This window comes from Chiloscyllium punctatum, chromosome 11 (genome assembly GCF_047496795.1).
Source record: "Chiloscyllium punctatum isolate Juve2018m chromosome 11, sChiPun1.3, whole genome shotgun sequence".
Lineage (NCBI taxonomy): Eukaryota > Metazoa > Chordata > Chondrichthyes > Orectolobiformes > Hemiscylliidae > Chiloscyllium > Chiloscyllium punctatum.
The window spans coordinates 9,125,273-9,145,208 of record NC_092749.1 but is presented as its reverse complement, the minus strand read 5'-3'; the positions used below and the strand labels follow the sequence as shown (position 1 = coordinate 9,145,208).

Below are 19,936 nucleotides of genomic sequence, written 5' to 3'. Positions count from 1 at the left end.
CCACCCTCCCCCTCCCCCCCCGGCCCCCCAACACTTTCCCTGGAGTTCTACACAAGTGTGTACCTAACCCCCCCTTCCCCAGATAATCTCTCTAACATTGTCCTATCCAGGGCAAAGGTGGAACATGTCAAAATGTTGCAGTAAAAGCTGTGTGTGTGCGCTCTATTTGGAGACTTGGCCAGGACATGACACTTGCTGTTATCAATTACTACTTGTGAAAGCTTGCTGAATGTCAATTTGCTGCTGCACTTTCCATGATACAACAGCAACTACAAATCAAAAATATATTATTCTGTAAAGTGTTCTGGATATAATAAAAGATGCTGTATAAATTCTCTCTCTCTGCTCCAAAGGGATTTGGAAATTGAACTCCCTCCAGATGGCGTTATTCAGCTATCTCACTAAGACCACGGTGCTTGTCTCAACCCTGCACCTGACCCAGCACTGAAAATTCATTGGAGAAGCTCAGTACTTCCAAGTAACTATGTGGTCCTCAGCCAGTATGTTTACAGTGAGGATGCTGTGGCTTAAGAGGTGTGTTTTGTCCTGGTTTCTTTCAGAGAGATTGGGGGACAAGTACCGAGCAGTCTTTGAGAAGATAAACAACCAGTGAAGCCTTGGGTGTTTTTTTCTTAAGAAGTTGGTACAATAGAAGCAGCCTGAATGGGTGTAGTCAAGCTCCCACCCACCGAACCAAGAGTTTTTGTTTTCAGTAGCAGTCGTTGTTGAGGTCTTGAAGAAGTGAAAGCCATTTGTTCCTCTCTCAAATTACAGCTAAAAGCTGGGTATTCTCTTCCTAGGCATGGGAGACAAATCAGTTTGTCTAAATTTACCTTTTTGCTAAAGGGTGTGTTTAAGAATGTTACTATGCTGGAACAGATGATCAGTAATAGTTACTGTATTTATTCTGTTAGGTTTTCCAATAGAGTTAAGCTATTCCAAATTCCTGTTTCTTTTGTTGTATTTTAACTATGGCGTTTGAATAAATTGTGTTTTGTTTAGCATTGAGTACTTTGATCAATCGAACTGCATCTGAAACATGGAACTTGACGTTTACCTTTAAAATAAGAACAAGTTGGGTCAAGGCTACCTTAATATATTTTAAGGGGGTTTGTTCTGGTCGATAACAGTACTCTGGCTTGATGCCTCTGATCAGTATCCCAGGCCATAAAAGAGGCAGATTCAGTGGAGCTACTGTTTTATATTTTCAGTAACTGGCAAAGACTTGAAACTTTACTCCATTGGAGAGAAGGAACTAACACCAATACTAGAATGAGAAAGGCAGGATAAGTAAGCTGCACAGATCCAACCCCAATTTGAGCTGCTCACCCCAAATCCCTCATGAAGACCCAAGATGCCTACTTCTGCTCCTCCACAATATAAACCATCTCCACACTTCAGTTCAATTGGCTACACGGCCAGAGCTCGATGCAGCATGGCTTTTAATGTGGAAATCAGAGTCCACAACACTTCCTTGCTTTGTCCACAGCTTAATGCACAGTGGTATGTAACCAACTCACTCTCTCTTTCTCTCTCCCTCAAACAGGGGCAGATGCCTGTGGGATTTCTTGTGAACTATGCAGTTACCACACAACTCAGCCCATGGTTGTGTTATCTATCTGAGCATGTGGAAAACTGGACTGCCCAAATCCTAACTCACCCCAAATCAAAATTCCCATTCTTTGATTACCCTTCCAGGAATTAAATCTGGGTGTCTGAGAGACTTCAACGTGACTGATCCTCAATAGACTCACTTCAGATGGTATTTATCGTCCAGTCGTAGGACAACTACGGGGATGGAAAACAGAAGTCCACCTTGCCAGAAACTCCTCCATTGCACGAAAGAGGATGATAATTATCATTATTAAAGACTCTAGTCAGAGAGGGGTCATCACCCATTTACATTCAGCAGATCAAATGTGCACCTTATAACAACGAATGAGACGATTACGGTATATACGTTACTTTTATCAGCCCAACGAGATGACAGACAATGCATTCCAAGGCAGAGGCATCATACACGTTTTAAATTACCTTGTCCAGATGGGAGCAGCAGTACTTCCAGTTGAAAGTACTCCTCTCCAGATCCCTTCTGCTTTTAAAAAGCACTGATGAATAAGGAGGCAGCAATGTGGCACATTGTGTTAGAGCTCTGACATACGACCACAAGTAATAGCAAATGTCTCAAGCCATGATCCCAATCCCACACACGATGATTTCCTGGACTCGCTTGAGCTGCTGTGGAAAGATGCTGGGCGCAGATTGAGGGAAGGAACACAAACAAAGCCCAGGACAGGATTTAATTTTGATTTTTAAAAAATATATATATCTGTATAATAAATGCTTTTAGTATCCAAGTTTAAATACTGCTTTTCTCCAATCATGATCAGACTGACACCTGTACAAGAGTTTCTGAAAGAAGCAATGAATCCATTTCTGTTTTAGTCAACAAGACGAGAGTTGCCTATTCTTACCTCTTATACTGAGCAAGACCTGTGTCTCAGTGGTTTGGGATCGGGTGGCAACGGAGAGTTTGTAGATACCAGAGTCAGAGAGAGTCACGTTCTTCAATCCAAGGGACACATTCCCTTTCGGAATTTCATTGTCAAAGACCTCGACTCTGTCTCGGTAGCTGGGTTCCTGTTCCTCCAGGCTGCTGTGGCTCATCGTGTAATTGTAGATAATCCCTGCAGCATCCTCCTTCTTCCAAACAAAAGCCACACTGCCAGCCTTGTTTCTGGAATAAAATCGGCACTGGATGATGTCATCGTCACCAGCCTTGGCTGTGATTTGCTCCTCTTTACATCTCACTTTAACATGACCTGGAGATTGAGATATTAAAGAGGGATGATTAGTTCATCACTGTGGACAATGTACCAACCGTGAACACCAACACCAAATACCTTACAATGTGCTCAGAAACCTCAGCAAGAGGCCATTCGGCCCCTTGGGACTGGCCCACCATTCTCTCCAATCATAGCGGATTTGCATCTCGATTCATAAAAACAAGGAGTCTGGGGAGGCCATTCGGCCTCTCAAGCTCACTCCACCATTCAATGAAATCACGGTTAACCTGATGGCAATCACAAATCCACATTCCCACTTACCCTCCCGCAATAGCCTAACCAAAGATCTACCCTTCTCTGATGTAAAAATATTCAAAACAAACTCCATTGACATACCTCTGCTTCCTACCCAATTGAGAAAAGCCTCTTTCAGAGAGCAGGATAACAGTGGATAGGACAGTGCCCTTTCAAGCCCCTGGTACACAAACCTGGATTTACAGTTGAAACTTCATTGCAGGTGAAAGGATCCAATCTGGCCAGTGTGAGCCCCAAGTAAAGAAAGCTAATTAGCATCTCAAAGAAAAACACACACCAATGGATGTGTTTCATTCTCAACATTGGGTTCAAGCGACTTTACTTTGTATTGAAATGTAGGAAAATTGATTCACTAAGGCTCTGAAGGTTAGGGAAGAATCTTAGTTAGCATCACATTCACAAACACTGACACTCTCCAATACCAACACTCAGTCACAGCAGCATGTACCATCTACAAGATGGGCTACAGAAATTCACCAAAGATCCTCACACAGCACAACCACCTCGACCTAGAAGGACATAGGCAACAGATACAAGGGAACACTACCCTCTGCATGTTCCCCTTCAAGATACTTACCTTGGAAATATATTGCCACTCCTTCAGTGTCACTGGGTCAAAATCCTAGAATTCCCTCCCTAAGGGCATTGTGGGTCTATGTACAGCACATGGACTGCAGCGGTTCAAGAAGGCAGCTCATCCCCACCTTCTCAAGGGGACAACTAGGGACGGGCAATAAATGCTGGGCCCAGCCAGTCCCACGTCCGAAGAGTAAATAAGAACTTGCATAAATAACCTTGGAGCCTCCTCTTGCACAGAGTGGCAGACCATGGTGGCACAGTGGTTAGCACTGCTGCCTCACAGCGCCTGAGACCCGGGTTCAATTCCCGCCTCAGGTGACTGACTGTGTGGAGTTTGCATGTTCTCCCTGTGTCTGCGTGGGTTTCCTCCGGGTGCTCCGGTTTCCTCCCACAGTCCAAAAGATGTGCATGTCAGGAGAATTGGCCATGCTAAATTGCCAGTAGTGTTAGGTGAAGGGGTAAATGTAGGGGTATGGGTGGGTTGCGCTTCGGCGGGTCAGTGTGGACTTGTTAGGCCGAAGGGCCTGGTTCCACACTGTAATGTAATCTAATCTAATCTTCACTTCCCCCAACACTGACCATCAGCCCTTAACCTTTACACCTGACCTCACCCCAAAATCTCCACACTCAATACCCTGCTGAAGAGCTTACACAAAATGTAGACTCTCCTGCTCCTCGGATGCTGCCTGTCCGGCTGTGCTTTTCCAACACCACATTTTTTTGACTCCACACTTAAACACTGAAAATCAACTGTACTTCAGTCAGTACAAGGAACTTTGGCTATCTCTCACTTAGAGTGGTTCAGATCATCAGAAGAGGGTGAGCTGTCATATTCGGAGTGATTCACTCAGCAATGATTCAGGTAGCTGTGTCACTACAGTACATGTTTTGCTGAATGTCAGTTTGCTATGGCTGCTTTATGATGCAGAGTGAAGCCCAAAAGGGTGGGTTCAATTCCTGCAGCACCAGAGGTTAACATTTGGGTTGGCAGTGGCTCAGTGGTTAGCACTGTTGCCACACAGCACCAGGGACCCAGGTTCGATTCCTACCTCGGGCGACTATCTGTGTGGAGTTTATACATTCTCCCAGTGTCTGTGTGGGTTTCCTCTGGGTGCTCTGGTTTCCTCACACAACCCAAAGATGTGCAGGTTAGGTGGACTGGCCATGCTAAATTGCCTATAGTGTTCAGGAATGCATAGGTTAGGTGCATTAGTCAGGGGAAATGTCGAGTAGTAGGAGAATGAGTCTGGGTGGGTTACTCTTTGGAAGGTCGGTATGGGCTTGTTGGGCCGAAGGACCTGTTTCCAAACTGTAGGGATTCTATGAGTCTATGATGAAAATCCTACCTTCCCAACCTTGTCCAAAGCATGGTGACCCTCAGCTTAAACTTACCATCAGTCATCCCCCTCAAACAGTCCTGTAGGACTGTGGTGATTTTACCCTTACATACTCCACCATCAGGCAGCACAAGGTGCTGAGATAGACTGTCCAATGAACATTAAAGTGTAACCACCTTGAGAAGGCATTCAAAGACAAAATCCTGTTTTCCAATTTGATTCACAAGATGATTCTCCCAAACATCCACCCAAATTCCCAAACTGGAAATCGGAGCAGGTCAGGGGGGCCTCAGGACAGATTGTGATATTTAAACCAACTAAGACTTTTGTCACCTTCCCCAATAAGGCCTTCCATGGCTTAATGTCAATTTTTTGACTATCCTCCTATGGAATGTCCCACAAAGTTTTGTGCTACAATTAAAGTTGCTACATAAATGCAAGTTATTATTGTTGCATGACACGTCTTTCAAGCCAAAGTTTGAAACAAAAAAAAAGTCTGACTCATCCAGCACTGACTGGTTAAAAGGGGAATGCTAACAGCATTCAGAGTTAGAGCCAAAAATCATGGTATCACAGCAAAGCAGCTGATTAGGAAATCACTGGTTATCTTGTTTGCAAAATATAGCATTTTACACACACAAGGTCATTCTACTCATTGTGTCAGTGCCAACTCCCAAACAGCCACGTACTTCAGCTGCCCTTCCAGCTCACAGCCTTCATAACTTCTACTCAAAAGTATCACTTTTTACACGTTAGTTTTGCTTCTGTTTTCCTCCCATCAGCTGTAAGTCAAAAATAGGGTGTGTGTGTGTGTATACACATAGAAACTGTTCAGAATGAAATCAATAAACCATGATACAAGCTTCTTTTCTGGAAAAAAAGCATTCACATTATTCTTGGGATTATTTGATGCAGCCCACTCCTCAGCTATTGGCAGGCGTATTGTGGTGGGGAGAGTGAACGAAGAATGGAAAGTGGAAGTGTTGATTTCCCAGCACTAACAGACAGATGCACTCTATAAGAATCCCAGGTCCACCAGGCTGCTCAAAAAGTCCAACCTCCAACCAGCGAGAAAGAAAGAGACAAGCAGATGCCAAGACCAATAGACAGGAAAAGACAAAGGGGAAAGAGAAATAAAACATGCCAGGCAGCTAGTACTGGTTATTTTTCACGTGTATTATATGACATGATATCAAATAAAATTACAATCTTATCCATTATCCAACATCATGTGCTTTCCTAACAGACAGTGTTCATTCTTGGTACCATAAACAACAGTGGTTGATATCTCTTGATACCATGACGATATCCTTATCTATGCACTATTGGTGCTATGATGGTGCTCAGACCAGCAAGTTGTCTCGCTGCACGATTTCCATATGAAGCAGGGTAGCAAGCTGTCCATTTGAGACAGGACTGGGCAGGTACCAGCCATCAAGCTGTAGGCAGGACTTGCAGCTGAGTCACAAGTTCAGGGGCTCAGGTGTAACAGCAGAGGCTGGAGCAAAGTCCAGGCTGACACTCCCATGGTGTTAGAGAGAGAGTACAGCACACAGTCAGAGATGCCAACTTAAGGTCAGGAAGTTAAACCCAGCTTCACATGTTTGCTCAGGAAAAGGAGAGGAGCATCGCTCACTCCAGAGTGACTGGACCAATATCTACCCTTATCCGACATCACCCAAATCAGACCATCTGACATGATAACATGACCACTGTATGTTACTCTTGTGAGAAAGTTAACTACCTGCACTTCCTTTGATTAGAAAAGCAACCTCATTTCAAAAGCATTTTATTGGCTGTGAAACACTGAGATATCCAGAGATTTTTAAAACATTTATGGGCATGTGAATGTTGCTGGTTAGAGCAGCAATTACTCCTACAGTGTGACCAGCAATAGGAGGATATTGTTAGGAGCTAAGCTCAAGTGGGGGGGGGGGGGGGGGGGAAAGAGGTGGGGGGTGGGTTAAGAGTATAATCTTAATCTTTTGCATTCTTAAAATCTAAACCTGTGGATAAGGGACGGGCAGACACTTACAGATTGTATTTTATTTCTTTCAGGCCTAAGGAAAGCTTAAACAACCTCTCCTAGTGTGGTAGCTAATTAATCTAGATAAGTAAACTGGTTAGATCTGGGTTTTGCAGGCCTTATACTATAAAAGCAAGGCCGAGACCACACAGTCTGACCAGCAAGAGTAACTCAATTCCCAGGGATTGCACAAAGTGTGGGAGTTCAGGCATGTGGGGGAGGAAGGCATCGATGTGTCTTATTCCAGGATTTTTCTGCAAGGTGCTGCTGGTTAGACCGAAGAGTGGGCCTGGGTAAAAATCAGGTTTTGTGGAGGAGGTCGAGCCAAAACATATCCATCTGTTGTTAAAGGGACAGAGGTGGCAGTCAGTGGCTGTTTGCTCCTCTTGTCAGATGTAGGAGTTCAGGGAGCAGTCATGTGTTCCTGGTGACTCTGTCTGCAGGAAGTGTGATTGGTTTGGATCGATTGGAGCAGCAGTCAGACACACTGAGGAGCATACAGAATGCACAGTGCGATAGTCTGCAGCTGCAGGGATGAGTCACTCTCAGGAGAGGTAGGCAGTAGTTCAGAAGTCTCCTGTGCCAAACTCCCTCTCAAACAGTAAACCATTTTGGATTCTGTTGTCAAGGGAGAGGATTGACCTCTCAGGGAAAATAGCAGCAACAGCCAGGTTTTTGGCACTGCAACTGGCTCTGTTGTAAAGCAGGTCATGGCAAAGTCCAAGCGAGCACATTGCGATCAGGGCCTCTCCAGTCAGGGGCAGAGACCAGCTTTTCAGAGGTGACAAGTGAGACTCCAAGATGGTGTCTTGGTTCCCTGGTGCCAGTTTCAAGGACATCTTGGAGTGGCTACAGCAGATTCTCAAAGGGGACAGCGAGCAGCCAGAGGTCGGTGTACACATTGGTATCAAATGCCACAGGTCGAAAAAGGGTTGACATCCTACAGAGTGAATATGAGGGAGTTAGGCAGGAGGTTTAAAAGCAGAACCAGAAGGGTAGTAATCTCTGGATGACTCCCAGTGCCACGTACTAGTGGGAGTGGGAATAGGAGAATAGGGCAGATGAATGTGTGGCTATTGCAGGAGCAGGGATTCAGATCTTTAGAATCTCTTCTAGGGCATAAGTGACCTGTAGAGAGAGAGACGGGTTGCACCCAAACTGGAGGAGGACCAATATTATACTAGGGAGATTTGCTCGAGCCACCCGTGAGGGTTTAAATGAGTCTGGCAGGGGTGGGATCCTAAACAGTACTGAGATAAGAGAGAACGTTTAGATTTGTACAGAAATTAAAGACAGCAAGTTAAATAGACAGGGCAGACAAGAGCACAACAGGGATTGAAGGAAGACTGAAGAATTAAACTGCTTCTATTTCAATGCAAGAGGCCTGACAGGTAAGGCAGATGACCTCAGGGCATGGATGAGAAAATGGGACTGGGACATCATAGAAATTGCAGAAACATGGCTCAGGGAGGGATAGGACTGGCAGCTCAAAGTTCCAGGGGGCAGATACTAAAGGAAGGATAGAAGGGGACGTAAGAGATGAGGGGGAGTGGCATAAAATATCACTGCTGTACTTAGGGATATTCCTGGAGGATCACCCAGTGAAGCAGTATGGGTGAAACAGAGAAATAAGAAGGGAGTGGTCACTTTGATGGAATTGTACTACAGGACCTTTAGTAGTCAGCAGGAAATTGAAGATCAAACATAAAAGGAGATCTCATCTGTAAGAATAATAGGGTCGCAATAGTAGGGGATTTTAATTTTCCAAACATAGACTGGGACTGCCATAATGTTAAGGGCCTGGATGGGGATGAATTTGTTAAGCTGGCCCGACTAGCAAAGGGACAGAACTCAATCTCCTCTTGGGGAAATAAGGCAAGGCAAGTATCTGAGGTATTAGTGGGGTAGCACTTTGAGACTAATGATCATAATTCTATTAGATTTAAAATAGTTATGGAAAAGGATAGGCTTTGTCCACAAGTTAAAGTTATAAATTTGGGGCAAGGCCAACTTTGATGGTATTAATCAGGAATTTTCAAAAATTAAAACTAAAACAAAAACTAGCATCTCTGGAGAGAAATCAGAATTAATGTTGTGGGCCAAGTGACACTTCTTCAGACCTTTCAAAAGTTAATTGGGGGAGGCTGTTCACAGGTAAAGGACGTCTGGCAAGTGGGAGGCATTCCAAAGCAAAATATTGAGAATTCAGGGACAGCATGTTCCCATTAGTGTGGCAGGAGGCAAGGCAAGGCTGGTAGGAGTAAGAAACACTGGATGACTACAGAAATTGAGGCTCCAGACAAGAAAAAGGAGACATATGTCAAGTCCAGCCAGTTGGGATCAGTTGAATTGCTTGAAGAGTATAAGGAGTGAAGGAGTACATTTAAGAGGATTATCAAGAGGGCAAAAAGGAGACACATGATAGCTTTGGCACAGGAGGTTAAGGAGAATCCAAAGAAATTCTACAAGTATTAGTGAGTTTTCAGAAGATTTGTAGCTTAGGTTGAGGTTCTGGATGTAGGTTTGCTCGGTGAGTTGGAAGGTTCATGTATATTAAGGGCAAAACTAGGGAAAGAATAGGGCCCCTTAAAGATCAATGAGGTCATTTATATGTGGAACCACAGCAGATGGGTGAGATCGTAAGTAAATATTTTGTGTCAGTCTTTACTGTGGAGAAAGATATGGCAGCTCGGTATCATAGGGAGATAGTGATGTCTTGAAAAGAGTCCTCATTACAGAAGAAGTGGTGTTAGAAGTCTTAGAACAAGATGATAGATAAAGTCACAGGATCTGATCAAATGTATCCCAAGACACTGTGGAAAGTTAGAGAAAAAATTGTAGGGCCCCTAGCAGAAATTTGTATCATCAACAGCCATGGGTGAGATGCTAGAGATTGGAGGGTGGTTAGTGTTTTATGAAAAGCTACTTGGAAAAGTTGGGGAACTACAGACCAGCAAGTCTGAAGTCAGTGGCGGCAAATTATTGGAGGGATTCTGAGAGTCAGGATGCATATGCATTTGGTAAGGCCAGGACTGATTAGGGATTGTCAGCGTGGCTTTGTGCATGGGAAATGGTGTCTCACAAACTTGATTGATTTTTTTTGAGGACGTGACCAGGAAAATAGATTAAGGCAGAACAGTAGACGTTGACTACAAGGACTTTAGCAAGAGCTTTGACAAGGTTCAACGTGGTACACTAGTTAGTAAGATTAGACCACATGGAATCCAGGGAGAGCAAGCTACTTGGATACAAGGTTGGCCTGATTCAAAAAGACAGAGGGTTGTTGTTTGGCCTGGAGTCCTGTGACTAGTGGTGTGTTGCAAAGATTGGTGCTGGGTCCACTGTTGTTCATCATTTATATAAACGGTAGGATGAGAATAAATGAGGTGTGGTTTGCAAGTTGTGGATGACACCAAACTTGGTAGTACGATCCAGTAAAAACAGTGACTGCAGATCAACTCGGTAAAAACAATGACTGCAGATCAATGGTTAATGAAGGTGGTTATCTAACAGTACAATGGGATCCTGATCCACTGAGCCAATGGGCTGAAGAGCAGTAGATGGGAGTTTAATTTAGATAAATGCAAGGTGTTGCATTTTGGCAAGACAAACCAGGGCTTGACTCACACAGTTAATGGTCAGGCCCTAGGTAATGATATCGAACAGAGGGGTTTAGGTATGCAGGAACACGTTCCTTAACATTGGCGTCACTGGGAAACAAAGTGGTGAAGGCGGCATTTGGTACACTTGCTGTCAGAGCAATTAGGACAGGAGTTGGGTGTATATGTTATGGGTGTATAAGACATTAGCAAGGTCAGATTTGGAGTACTCCATATAGTTCTGGTTGCACTGCAAAGAATGCTATTAAAATGAAAAGGACACAAAAAAGATTTACAAGGAAGTTAGTGAGACTGGAGGGGGTGAGTTATAAGGAGAGGCTGGAGAGACATATTTTCCCCCTTAAGTCTAAGAAGCTGAGGGGTGACCTTATATAGAGGTTTATAAAATCACAAGGGGCATGGCTAGGGTGAATAGCCAAGGTCTTTCTCCAAGGATAGAGAAATCCAAAACTCGACGGCATAGGTTTAATGTGAGAGGGGAATTATTTAAAAGGGACCTGATAAGCAACTCTTTCACACAGATGGTGGTGTGTGTATGCAATGAGCTGCCAGAGGCTGGTACAATTACAATATTTAAAAAATATTTGGACAGGTACATGGATAGGAAAGTTTCAGAGAGATATGGACCAAATGCAGGCAAATCAGATTAGTTCAGTTTAGGAAACCTGGTAGGCATGGATGAGTTGGGCTGAAGGGTCTGTTTCCATGACTCCATGCTTATTTGACCTATTGAGCAGCAAAGAGTTAACCTCACTGCTGAGGCTCTGAAGCCATGTGTAGGCCAGCCAGTAGATTCCCTTCCCTAAGCCTGTGTATATATTTAAGGCTGAGATGGATGGATTGTTAAACAGTCCGGGAATCAAAAGATTAAAGTGAACAATGCAGGAACGTGGTACTGAGAAGCAGATCAGCCATGATGCTACTGAATGACAGAGCTTGCTCGAGGGGCTGAATGGCCTACTCCTGTCCCCAATTCTTATGGTCTTAACAATACACCATTGCCTATTTATGAAAAGTGTGACAAAGATAACCTCCATCCTATTTTTACATTTCTGTTTTAGCCAGGAACTACTCCGTTCCTGACAGCATAGTGAGAGATGCTAGCAAACACATGATCACTCACTTCCAATGTGGAAAATCTATCCTCCAGTGCACGACAACCCATACTCAAAATGAAAGTCACTGATGGTAATGCAAATTAGCTTTAAATATTGCTCTTTACAGATTATATTTGGTTATCTGGGAGATAGTACCTTACATCTGTGCTTTACAGGTCACAATTACTCTGCATCTCAATGTTATTTGCATCTGAGCAAAATTTGAATGCAGTGCTCAGAATAAACCTCTATTTACACTGCTGTATAAGTTGCAGTCAGCAAGCTCTCTCTTAAGTACATGGATCTAATCTTTGTGACTATTTCTGAACAGCCCACAATCTACTATTACAGTTACTCAACATGCACTTCCCAACCTGACTGCAAGGGGAAGTACTGCAAACAGAAACCATAAAATAATTGACGTCGCTGTTAAAGAGAAGCAAGATTCGCAAACCAACATTTGAAAACTTGTAAAAAAGGTGGGTGGTGAGAAATAAATTGTCCACATTAAAGCTGGTGGCTGAGTAACCGAGAGCTCTAGGCCAACATTTTAGAGTCACAGGTTCAAATCCTACCATGGCAGATTATTAAATTTGAATGTAATAGAAAGATTCGCAATTAAAAGCTGGTCAAATAGTGATCGTGTAACCATTGTCAATTGCCATGAACCTTATCTGGTTCACTGATGTCCTTTAGGGAAGGAAATCTGCTTTACTTGGCTTGGTACCAGCCACCAACGGCTCCACTTGTGCCTTTAAATAACTCCGGTCAACGAACAAGGTCAGAGTCAGCATTGAGAGAAAATAAACAGCTAACACAAATCTAAGGACGTGGAAATCCTGTGAACTGGGAGAGCTAGAGTTACAGTTCTACAGCTACAAAGAAAACAACAGAACATAATAAAAATCACAATAAAAGGGATACAAATAGCTGAATAAAGACATGCAAAAGAGTAGGAGAAAGAGTAAATAGAGTACTCAACAGAGAGAGATGTAAGCAAAATCAGAATGATCTCCAACAGTGGACATAAAGAAATGGCAGTCTTATTTACATCTAGGGAACCTTGTATAATTTAATCAAATTTGTTTAAAGTATAATAAAGGAACCATCGGATCTTGTTGCGTGTTCAGTAGGGAGAAGTGGGACTCGTGAATTTACTCCTACACAGAGACAGTGTTGGCATCACAGGCTGAATGGCTTCCTGGAAAGCTTCAACCATTCTATCATTCCACCTGAATTTCCATAATCAATGTTCCCACACCCCAGGGCATTTTCAAAATTGGCAATGAAATTCTAGAAGCAATTGTCTTGAAAAACTGCCAAAGCTCATTCAATTTAGGAATCGTGTCTGGGATTGGAAAGTTGCACACGTAGATCTGGGAGAGGACAGTGGCACTGTAATCAGGCCACTCCCTGGAAGTTGGAGGAACAATGAACAAGGCTAACATGCATCAACCTTGAAAAATGTGCAGATTTAACAAAGACACACAGTAAATGTGAAGGAGTAAGGTCAGGAAATCAGACCAAATGCTCAGGTTCTGCCAGGGCAACAAGTTCAAAAGTAAGCTCAGAACCATATTTTCGGATAGGCACTTGATGTATCCGATATCACTGAAGAAAATCACTTGAGACGTTCCCCCTTGAGAAGGTGGTAGTGAGCTGACCTCTTGATAGGCAGCAGTCCATTTAATCTAGAAAGAACCACAATACAATTTCAGACTTTGACCCAGTCGCACTGAAGGAACGGTGATATATTTCTAAGTCAGGATGGGGAATTTGCAGATGGTGAAGTTCCTTGTTCCTCTAGATGAAAGTGGTCACAGGTTTGGAAGGATCTTTGGTGAACTTCGACAGTGCATCTCGGAGACAGTACAGCACTGCTCCTGAGTGTCCGTGGTAAAGCGTGTGAATGATTGTGGATGTGATGCCAGTCAAGCAGTTTGTTGGATAGTGTCAAGTTTTACTGAGTTTTGAGAAGATTTGTGGCTCAGGTTGAGGTTTTGGATGTAGATTTGCTCGCTGAGCTGGAAGGTTCATTTCCAGATGTTTTGTCACCCTACTAGGTAACATCTTCAGTGGGCCTCAGGTGGAGCATTGCTGCTTTCTATTTATATGTTTGGGTTTCCTTGGGGTGGTGATGTCATTTCCTGTGGTGAAGTCACTTCCTGTTCCTTTTCTCAGGGGGTGATAGATGGGGTCTAACTCGATGTGTTTGTTGATACGAGTTCCGGTTGGAATGTCATGCTTCTAGAAATTCTCATGCGTATCTTTGTTTGGCTTGTCCTAGGATCAAGTGTCAAGTTTGAGTACTGTAGGAGTTTCGCTTATTTAGACAAATGGGGAGTATTCCACCATACTCCTGACTTTTCCCTTGTAGCTTCTGAGGATCAGGATGTGAAATAATTGCTGCAGGACTACTTGGCTCTGACATGCTATTGTAACCACAGTATTTATATAGAGACAAAAAAGCTGCAAATGTTGGAATCCAAAATAGACAACCAAGAGACTGGAGGAAAACAACAAGCCAGGCAGCATCAGGAGATGGAGAAGTCGACATTTCGGGTACAGCCCTTCTTCAGGATTTTATTTGGCAAATCTAGTTCAGCTTCTGGTCAATGGTAACTTCCAGGACACTGATTGTGGGGGTTTAGAGTGATGGTAATTCTACTGAATGTCAAGGGGCGATGGTTGGATTCTCTCTTTTTGGAGATAGCGTTTCACACCACACAACTGGAGCAATGTTACATGACACTTGTCAAGCCATGTCTGGATATTGTCCAAGTCTTGCTGTATTTAGACATGGACTGCTACAGTTACTGAAGAATCATGAATGGTGCTCAACTTCTCCATTTCTGACCTAATGATGGAGGGAAGGTTGTTGATGAAGCAGCTGAAGATGGTTGGGCCTTGGACACTCCCCTTAGGAACTCCTGTAGAGATGTCCTGGAGGAGTGACGTGTCAGATACAACTCCAGTCACTGCCAGATTCCTATTCATTCCGGTTTTTCCTCGGGCTACCTGAAGCCACACGCAGTGAAATTTAATCTTGATGTCAAGGGCTGTCACTCTCACCTCACCTCAGGAATTCAGCTTCTTTGTCCGTCTCGGAACCAAGGCTGTAATGAGGTCAAAAACCGAGTGGCCCTTGTGGAACCCAAACTGGGCGTCACTGAACAGGTTGTTGCTGAGCAACAGTGCTATCAAGCAGCATCTGACAACACTTTCCATCACTTTACTGATGACTGAGAGTCAATGATGGGACAGTAATTGGCTGGTTTGTATTTGTCCCACTTCTTGTGTGCAGGAAATAACTGGGCAATTTTCCACATTGTTGGGTAGATGCTAGTGGTGTGACTGTACTGGAACAGCTTGGCGAGGGGAGGGGCAAGTTCTGGAGCACAATTCTTCTGTACATTTGCTGGAGTATTGTCAGGGACCATAGCCTTTGCAGTATCCAGTGGCCCCAGCCATTTCTTGATATCATGTGGCATGAATTGAATTAGCTAAAGACTTGTATCTGCAATGCAGTGGACCACTGGAGTAGGCCGAGATGGATCATCCATATGGCACTTCTGGCTTGAGATTGTTGTGAATGCTTCAGGCATTGTCTTTTGCCTGGACGTGCTGGACTCTTCCATCCTTGGAGTACAGTTCTGCTGCTGTTGATGGTCCACTGCGCCTCATGGATGCCTTGTCTTGAGTTGCTAGTTTGTGCAAAATCTGTCCCATTTAGCATGGTGATAGTGCCACATAACACAATAGAGGGATTTCTTAATGTGAAGGGAGAACTTTGTCTACACATGGACTGTGTGGTGGTCACTCTTACCGATACTGTCATGGACAGATACATTTGCAGCAGGCAGGTTGGGAAGGATGAGGTCATGTACGTTTTTCCCTCAGGTCCCTCAACGCCTGCCGCAAACCTAGTCTTGCAACTGTGTCCTTTAGGACCCAACCAGCTCGATCAACAGTTTTGCCACCAAGGCATTGAAATCCTCCACCCAGAGGGCATTTTGTACTCTTGCATTGAGGAGTCCCGATTCATCACCTGAAGGAGGACAACGTGGTATTGAGAAGATTTCCTTGCCCATTGTTGTCCTGAAGCATGGAGATTTCATGGGGTCCAGCACAAATATTGCAGACTCTTAAAGCAACTCCCTCCTGACTCTATGCCACTGTTCTGCCCCCTCAGCTGGGTCTGCACTACTGATGAGACAGGACATATCCAGGAATGATGATTGTAGTGTCTGGGACATAGTTATACTCTTGGAATTATGCCTTATAGACAGTCTTGGGCTGTTGTTTGACTAATCGGTGAGAAACTTCTCCCAATTCTGGCACTACTCCCCAGATAGCAGGGAGAACTTTGCAGGGTCAGTACAGCTATTATCAGTCTGTCATTTCAAGTGCTTTAAAAAAAGCCAGAGTCACATAGCACAGAAACAGATCCTTCAGTCCAACTCATCCATGCTGACCAGGTTTCCCAAACTTAACCAATCCCACTTGCCTACGTTTGGTCCATATCTTTCCAAACCTTTCCTATTCATGTACCCGTCCAAATGTTCTTTGAATGTTGTATTTGTACCCACCTCTACTACCTCCTCTGGCAGCTCATTCCACGCATGCACCACCCTCTGTGTGAATATGTTGCCCTCAGGTCCCTTTTAAGTCAGTGTCAGGTGATCCATCCAATTTCAGAGCACCTTGCTGTACATTCTGTGAGACACAGAGATAGCCTATCCCTCCCATACTCTCAAAGCTGGGTTTTACTCTAACATACACATTTGGAGCAGGCTATTCAGGTCCTCATGGCTGCTCTGCTATTCAGCATGATAAGTCTCGCCAAATAAATAAAAACTATCTGTGGACATCTTTCTTTGTACTTTCTGCTACACCTAATCTGGTCCTATCCAGTGAACCATTTCAGTTGGTGATAAAGCTATTTCCCATCAGTTGCATGGCCCACAATTACTCTTCACTATGTGGCTGTGATGACAAGGTCAACTCAAGAAAGGGATGAGGCAATTAACATAAAAATAAAAAGGTGCAAACTTATTTGAAGATTTTCCTAAAAAGATTTCACACCATCTCCACCTGGATGAAACAATTCTAGGCTTCCCATTGGAATTGCAGTTAAACTATTACAAGGAAGTTTTCACAAATTCTTAGGAGTATTTCTGCAGAATTATTTTAGGTTAACTCACGGAAGTGGCCATTGCTGGCTTGGCCAGCATTTACTGTGCAGCCCTAGTTGCCTGACAAGGTTGTAGTGAACTGGCTTCTTGAACCGCTGCAGTCCATATGTGTTGATAGACCCACAAGGCTGTTATGGGGCTTCTATGGAGGAAATTCTAGGATTTTGACTCAGTGACACAGAGAAAAGCGTCATATTTGCAAGTCGGAATGATGAGCGGCTTAGAGGGGAACTTGTAGCTGATAATTCTAATAAAACTTATTTGGAGACTATGTAACTCATCAATTAATCAACTCAGAACAGGCTGAGGCATATTTTTCACTGATTACGACACCTAATGCAACATTGGCACAAGAAGTTGAAACAACTCAATTAATTTTAGTGATTAATGCAAACTATGTCATTGCAATTGGCATGTTTCACTGCACTGATCCCTCACCATTACAGGTGGCTACCAGTTTAATGAATAGGCACAACGTGTGTGAGCAGAGAGGGAAATATCTGTTTGAGGGTGTGGTACAAAATGCTTTCTCCGCACTCACAGACAATGACTATGTCAAATGTGGGATGACGGTAACTACATAACATGCGATCCCACAATCAACAGACGTGTCCTTTACAGATGATCAATCTGTTAATCCACATACAATGGTCTAGTTCACAAACTCAGCACTCGCAATGTTTTGCCTTGGTGGCTCCTGACATTTGTTACCACTTAATCATAATGACAAGTTGGTAGAGACCTTTGAGGCAGTTGACATGATTAGAGGAGGCATCCAGGGTCAATAAAGAGAATCCGTTTCCTCTGGTGAGTGATGTGCAGAATTGAGTTGCTGGGGCGGGGGGTGGTGACAGAACAGAACATGAAGATTACAGCCAGGCCATTCAAGACTTAGATTGGGGAAGCACTTCTTCACACAAAAGGGAGTGAAAACTCTGGAACTCCAAAAACAAAGGCATCAAGGATAGGTGTCAACTGGAAGTTTCAGAACAGAGATTGATGGATGCTTCTTGGCTGACAATATTGGAGGGATATCCAGCCAAAGCACCTAACTGCGGTCAAAACACAGAAACAAAATAAATAAATGCAGATGCTGGAAATCTGAAACAAAAACAGAAATTATTGCTGGAGAAAGTCAGCAGCATCTGTCAAGAATGAAGCAGAATTAATGTTGACTTCAATAACACTTCCTCAGAACTGTAGCGATGACCGATGCTACCAGTCCCACTGAGTTTATGCAGTAATTTCTGTTTCTATTGCAATCAGAACAGACTCAGTGGTGAACAAGCTACAGCAGATGAATGATCTCTTCCTGTTCCCATGTGTGGGATGTGATCATGCTGTCATTCCATGTGTTTTAATTGTGAGTCATACCTTGTCCTTCAGGAGGTCTGGCTGATGATAGAGGACTGGACCATCAGTCCTCACAAATCTGGCACGTACAGGTTGCTAATGTTCCAGTACAGCAATGACTGGTCACACAGCCTGTCCAATTACAGACTCTGAAGGTATTTATTCCCAACCACCCAAACATGTTCTGCAGGCCAGCAAGGGCAGTATTGAGTGGGAATAACATTATTCTTGCCAACACATTCGCTGATTTATTTTCATCACAATATAGAAATTAGCTGGAAACCAGTTCATATGAAGAGAATCAGATTCAGTTAGGGTTATATTCACCAGAGTTTAGAAGGAGATGGGAATTCCAGAGAAACCCCTACAAAATTCAAAGAGGACTACACAGGGTAAATGCAGGAAGGGTGTTCTCAATGACAGGTGAACAAGGTTTCCTCAAAGTCGGTTCTTTGCATGGCAATTGGTGCTGAAACATCAATTAGGGGGAAGGCCATAGCCTAGCAATATTATCACTGGACTGTTAATCCAGAGACCCAGATAATGTTCTGGGGACCCAGGTTCAAATCCTGCCACAGTAAACAGTGGAATTTGAATTCAATAACTGTCTGGAATTAAGAATCTAATGATGACCACGAATCCATTGTCAATTGTCATAAAGCCCATCTGGGTCACTAGTGTCCTTTTGAGAAGGAAACTGCCATCCTTACCTGGTATGGCCTACATGTGATTCCAGACCCACAGAGTGGCTGACCCCTAACTGCCCTCTGGGTAATTCAGGATGGGCCAATAAATGCTGCCTTAGTCAGTGACTCCCTCATCCCATGAATAAATAAAAGACAAAAAAAAACAGCACTGACTTCCAGTTCCTGAAGTGCTGCCAGTGAGTTCAGAACCTGGGGTTACAGTCCAGGGATATGCAGAGGGCCACTCAGGATTGGGATGAGGAGAGATTTCTTCATCCAGAGAAAAGGGAGCATGTGCAACTCTCTGCCACAGAAAGTGGTTGAAGCCAAAATACTGAATGTTTTCAACAAGGAGATTGATAAAGTTCTTTGGGCTAAATAGTTCACAGGATATAGGGAGAAAGCAGGAACAAGAGACTAAGTTGGATGATCAGCAATGATTATGTTGAATCACAGAGCAAGTTCAAAGGGCTGAATGTGCTACCCCTGCTCTGAATTTTATGGAAGTCTAAAGGCCATCTGTTACAGGTTCTACTATCTGGGTAGTGTCATGACTAACCAACAAGGAGCCCAGAACAAAGCTCTCCACTGCATGGTTGGATCTAAGTGACTTAGGTCCAAAGACATTGGTTTCTCTCTGGTGTCTCACACTGTCTTTTTGTCCTCCTGAATTCCCAAGCACTTTGAGCTCAGGTATAGTTTGAACACACACACACACACAAAAAAAAATGAACTGGTTATTGGCTGAAACATTAACTCTGTTCTTCTGTCTCCACAGATGCTACACAGCCTTCTCTCCTTTTTGTTCAGGTTTCAATAGTCTGCATTTGAATCAGAAAACATCCTCCTTCAATCCCAGTGTGTGACTTTCTCAGCACTTTGGAGTGAGTGTCTCCTTAGCATTCAATGTATGTCTGACCAAAAGGAGATCCTGGTTATTGC

The 19,936-nt window shown here is 43.7% G+C and overlaps 1 protein-coding gene across 2 annotated transcripts in view; it reads right to left on the bottom strand.

The window, feature by feature from the left end:
* The window catches only part of LOC140482718 (CD276 antigen homolog), a 51,786-nt gene that overhangs the window by 11,622 nt on the left and 20,228 nt on the right, over window positions 1–19,936 (bottom strand). For both annotated transcript variants that reach the window (XM_072580265.1, XM_072580267.1), the window contains exon 3: window positions 2,475–2,822. In XM_072580265.1, the coding sequence (XP_072436366.1) occupies window positions 2,475–2,822 (348 nt within the window). The remainder of the gene's footprint in view (window positions 1–2,474; window positions 2,823–19,936) is intronic.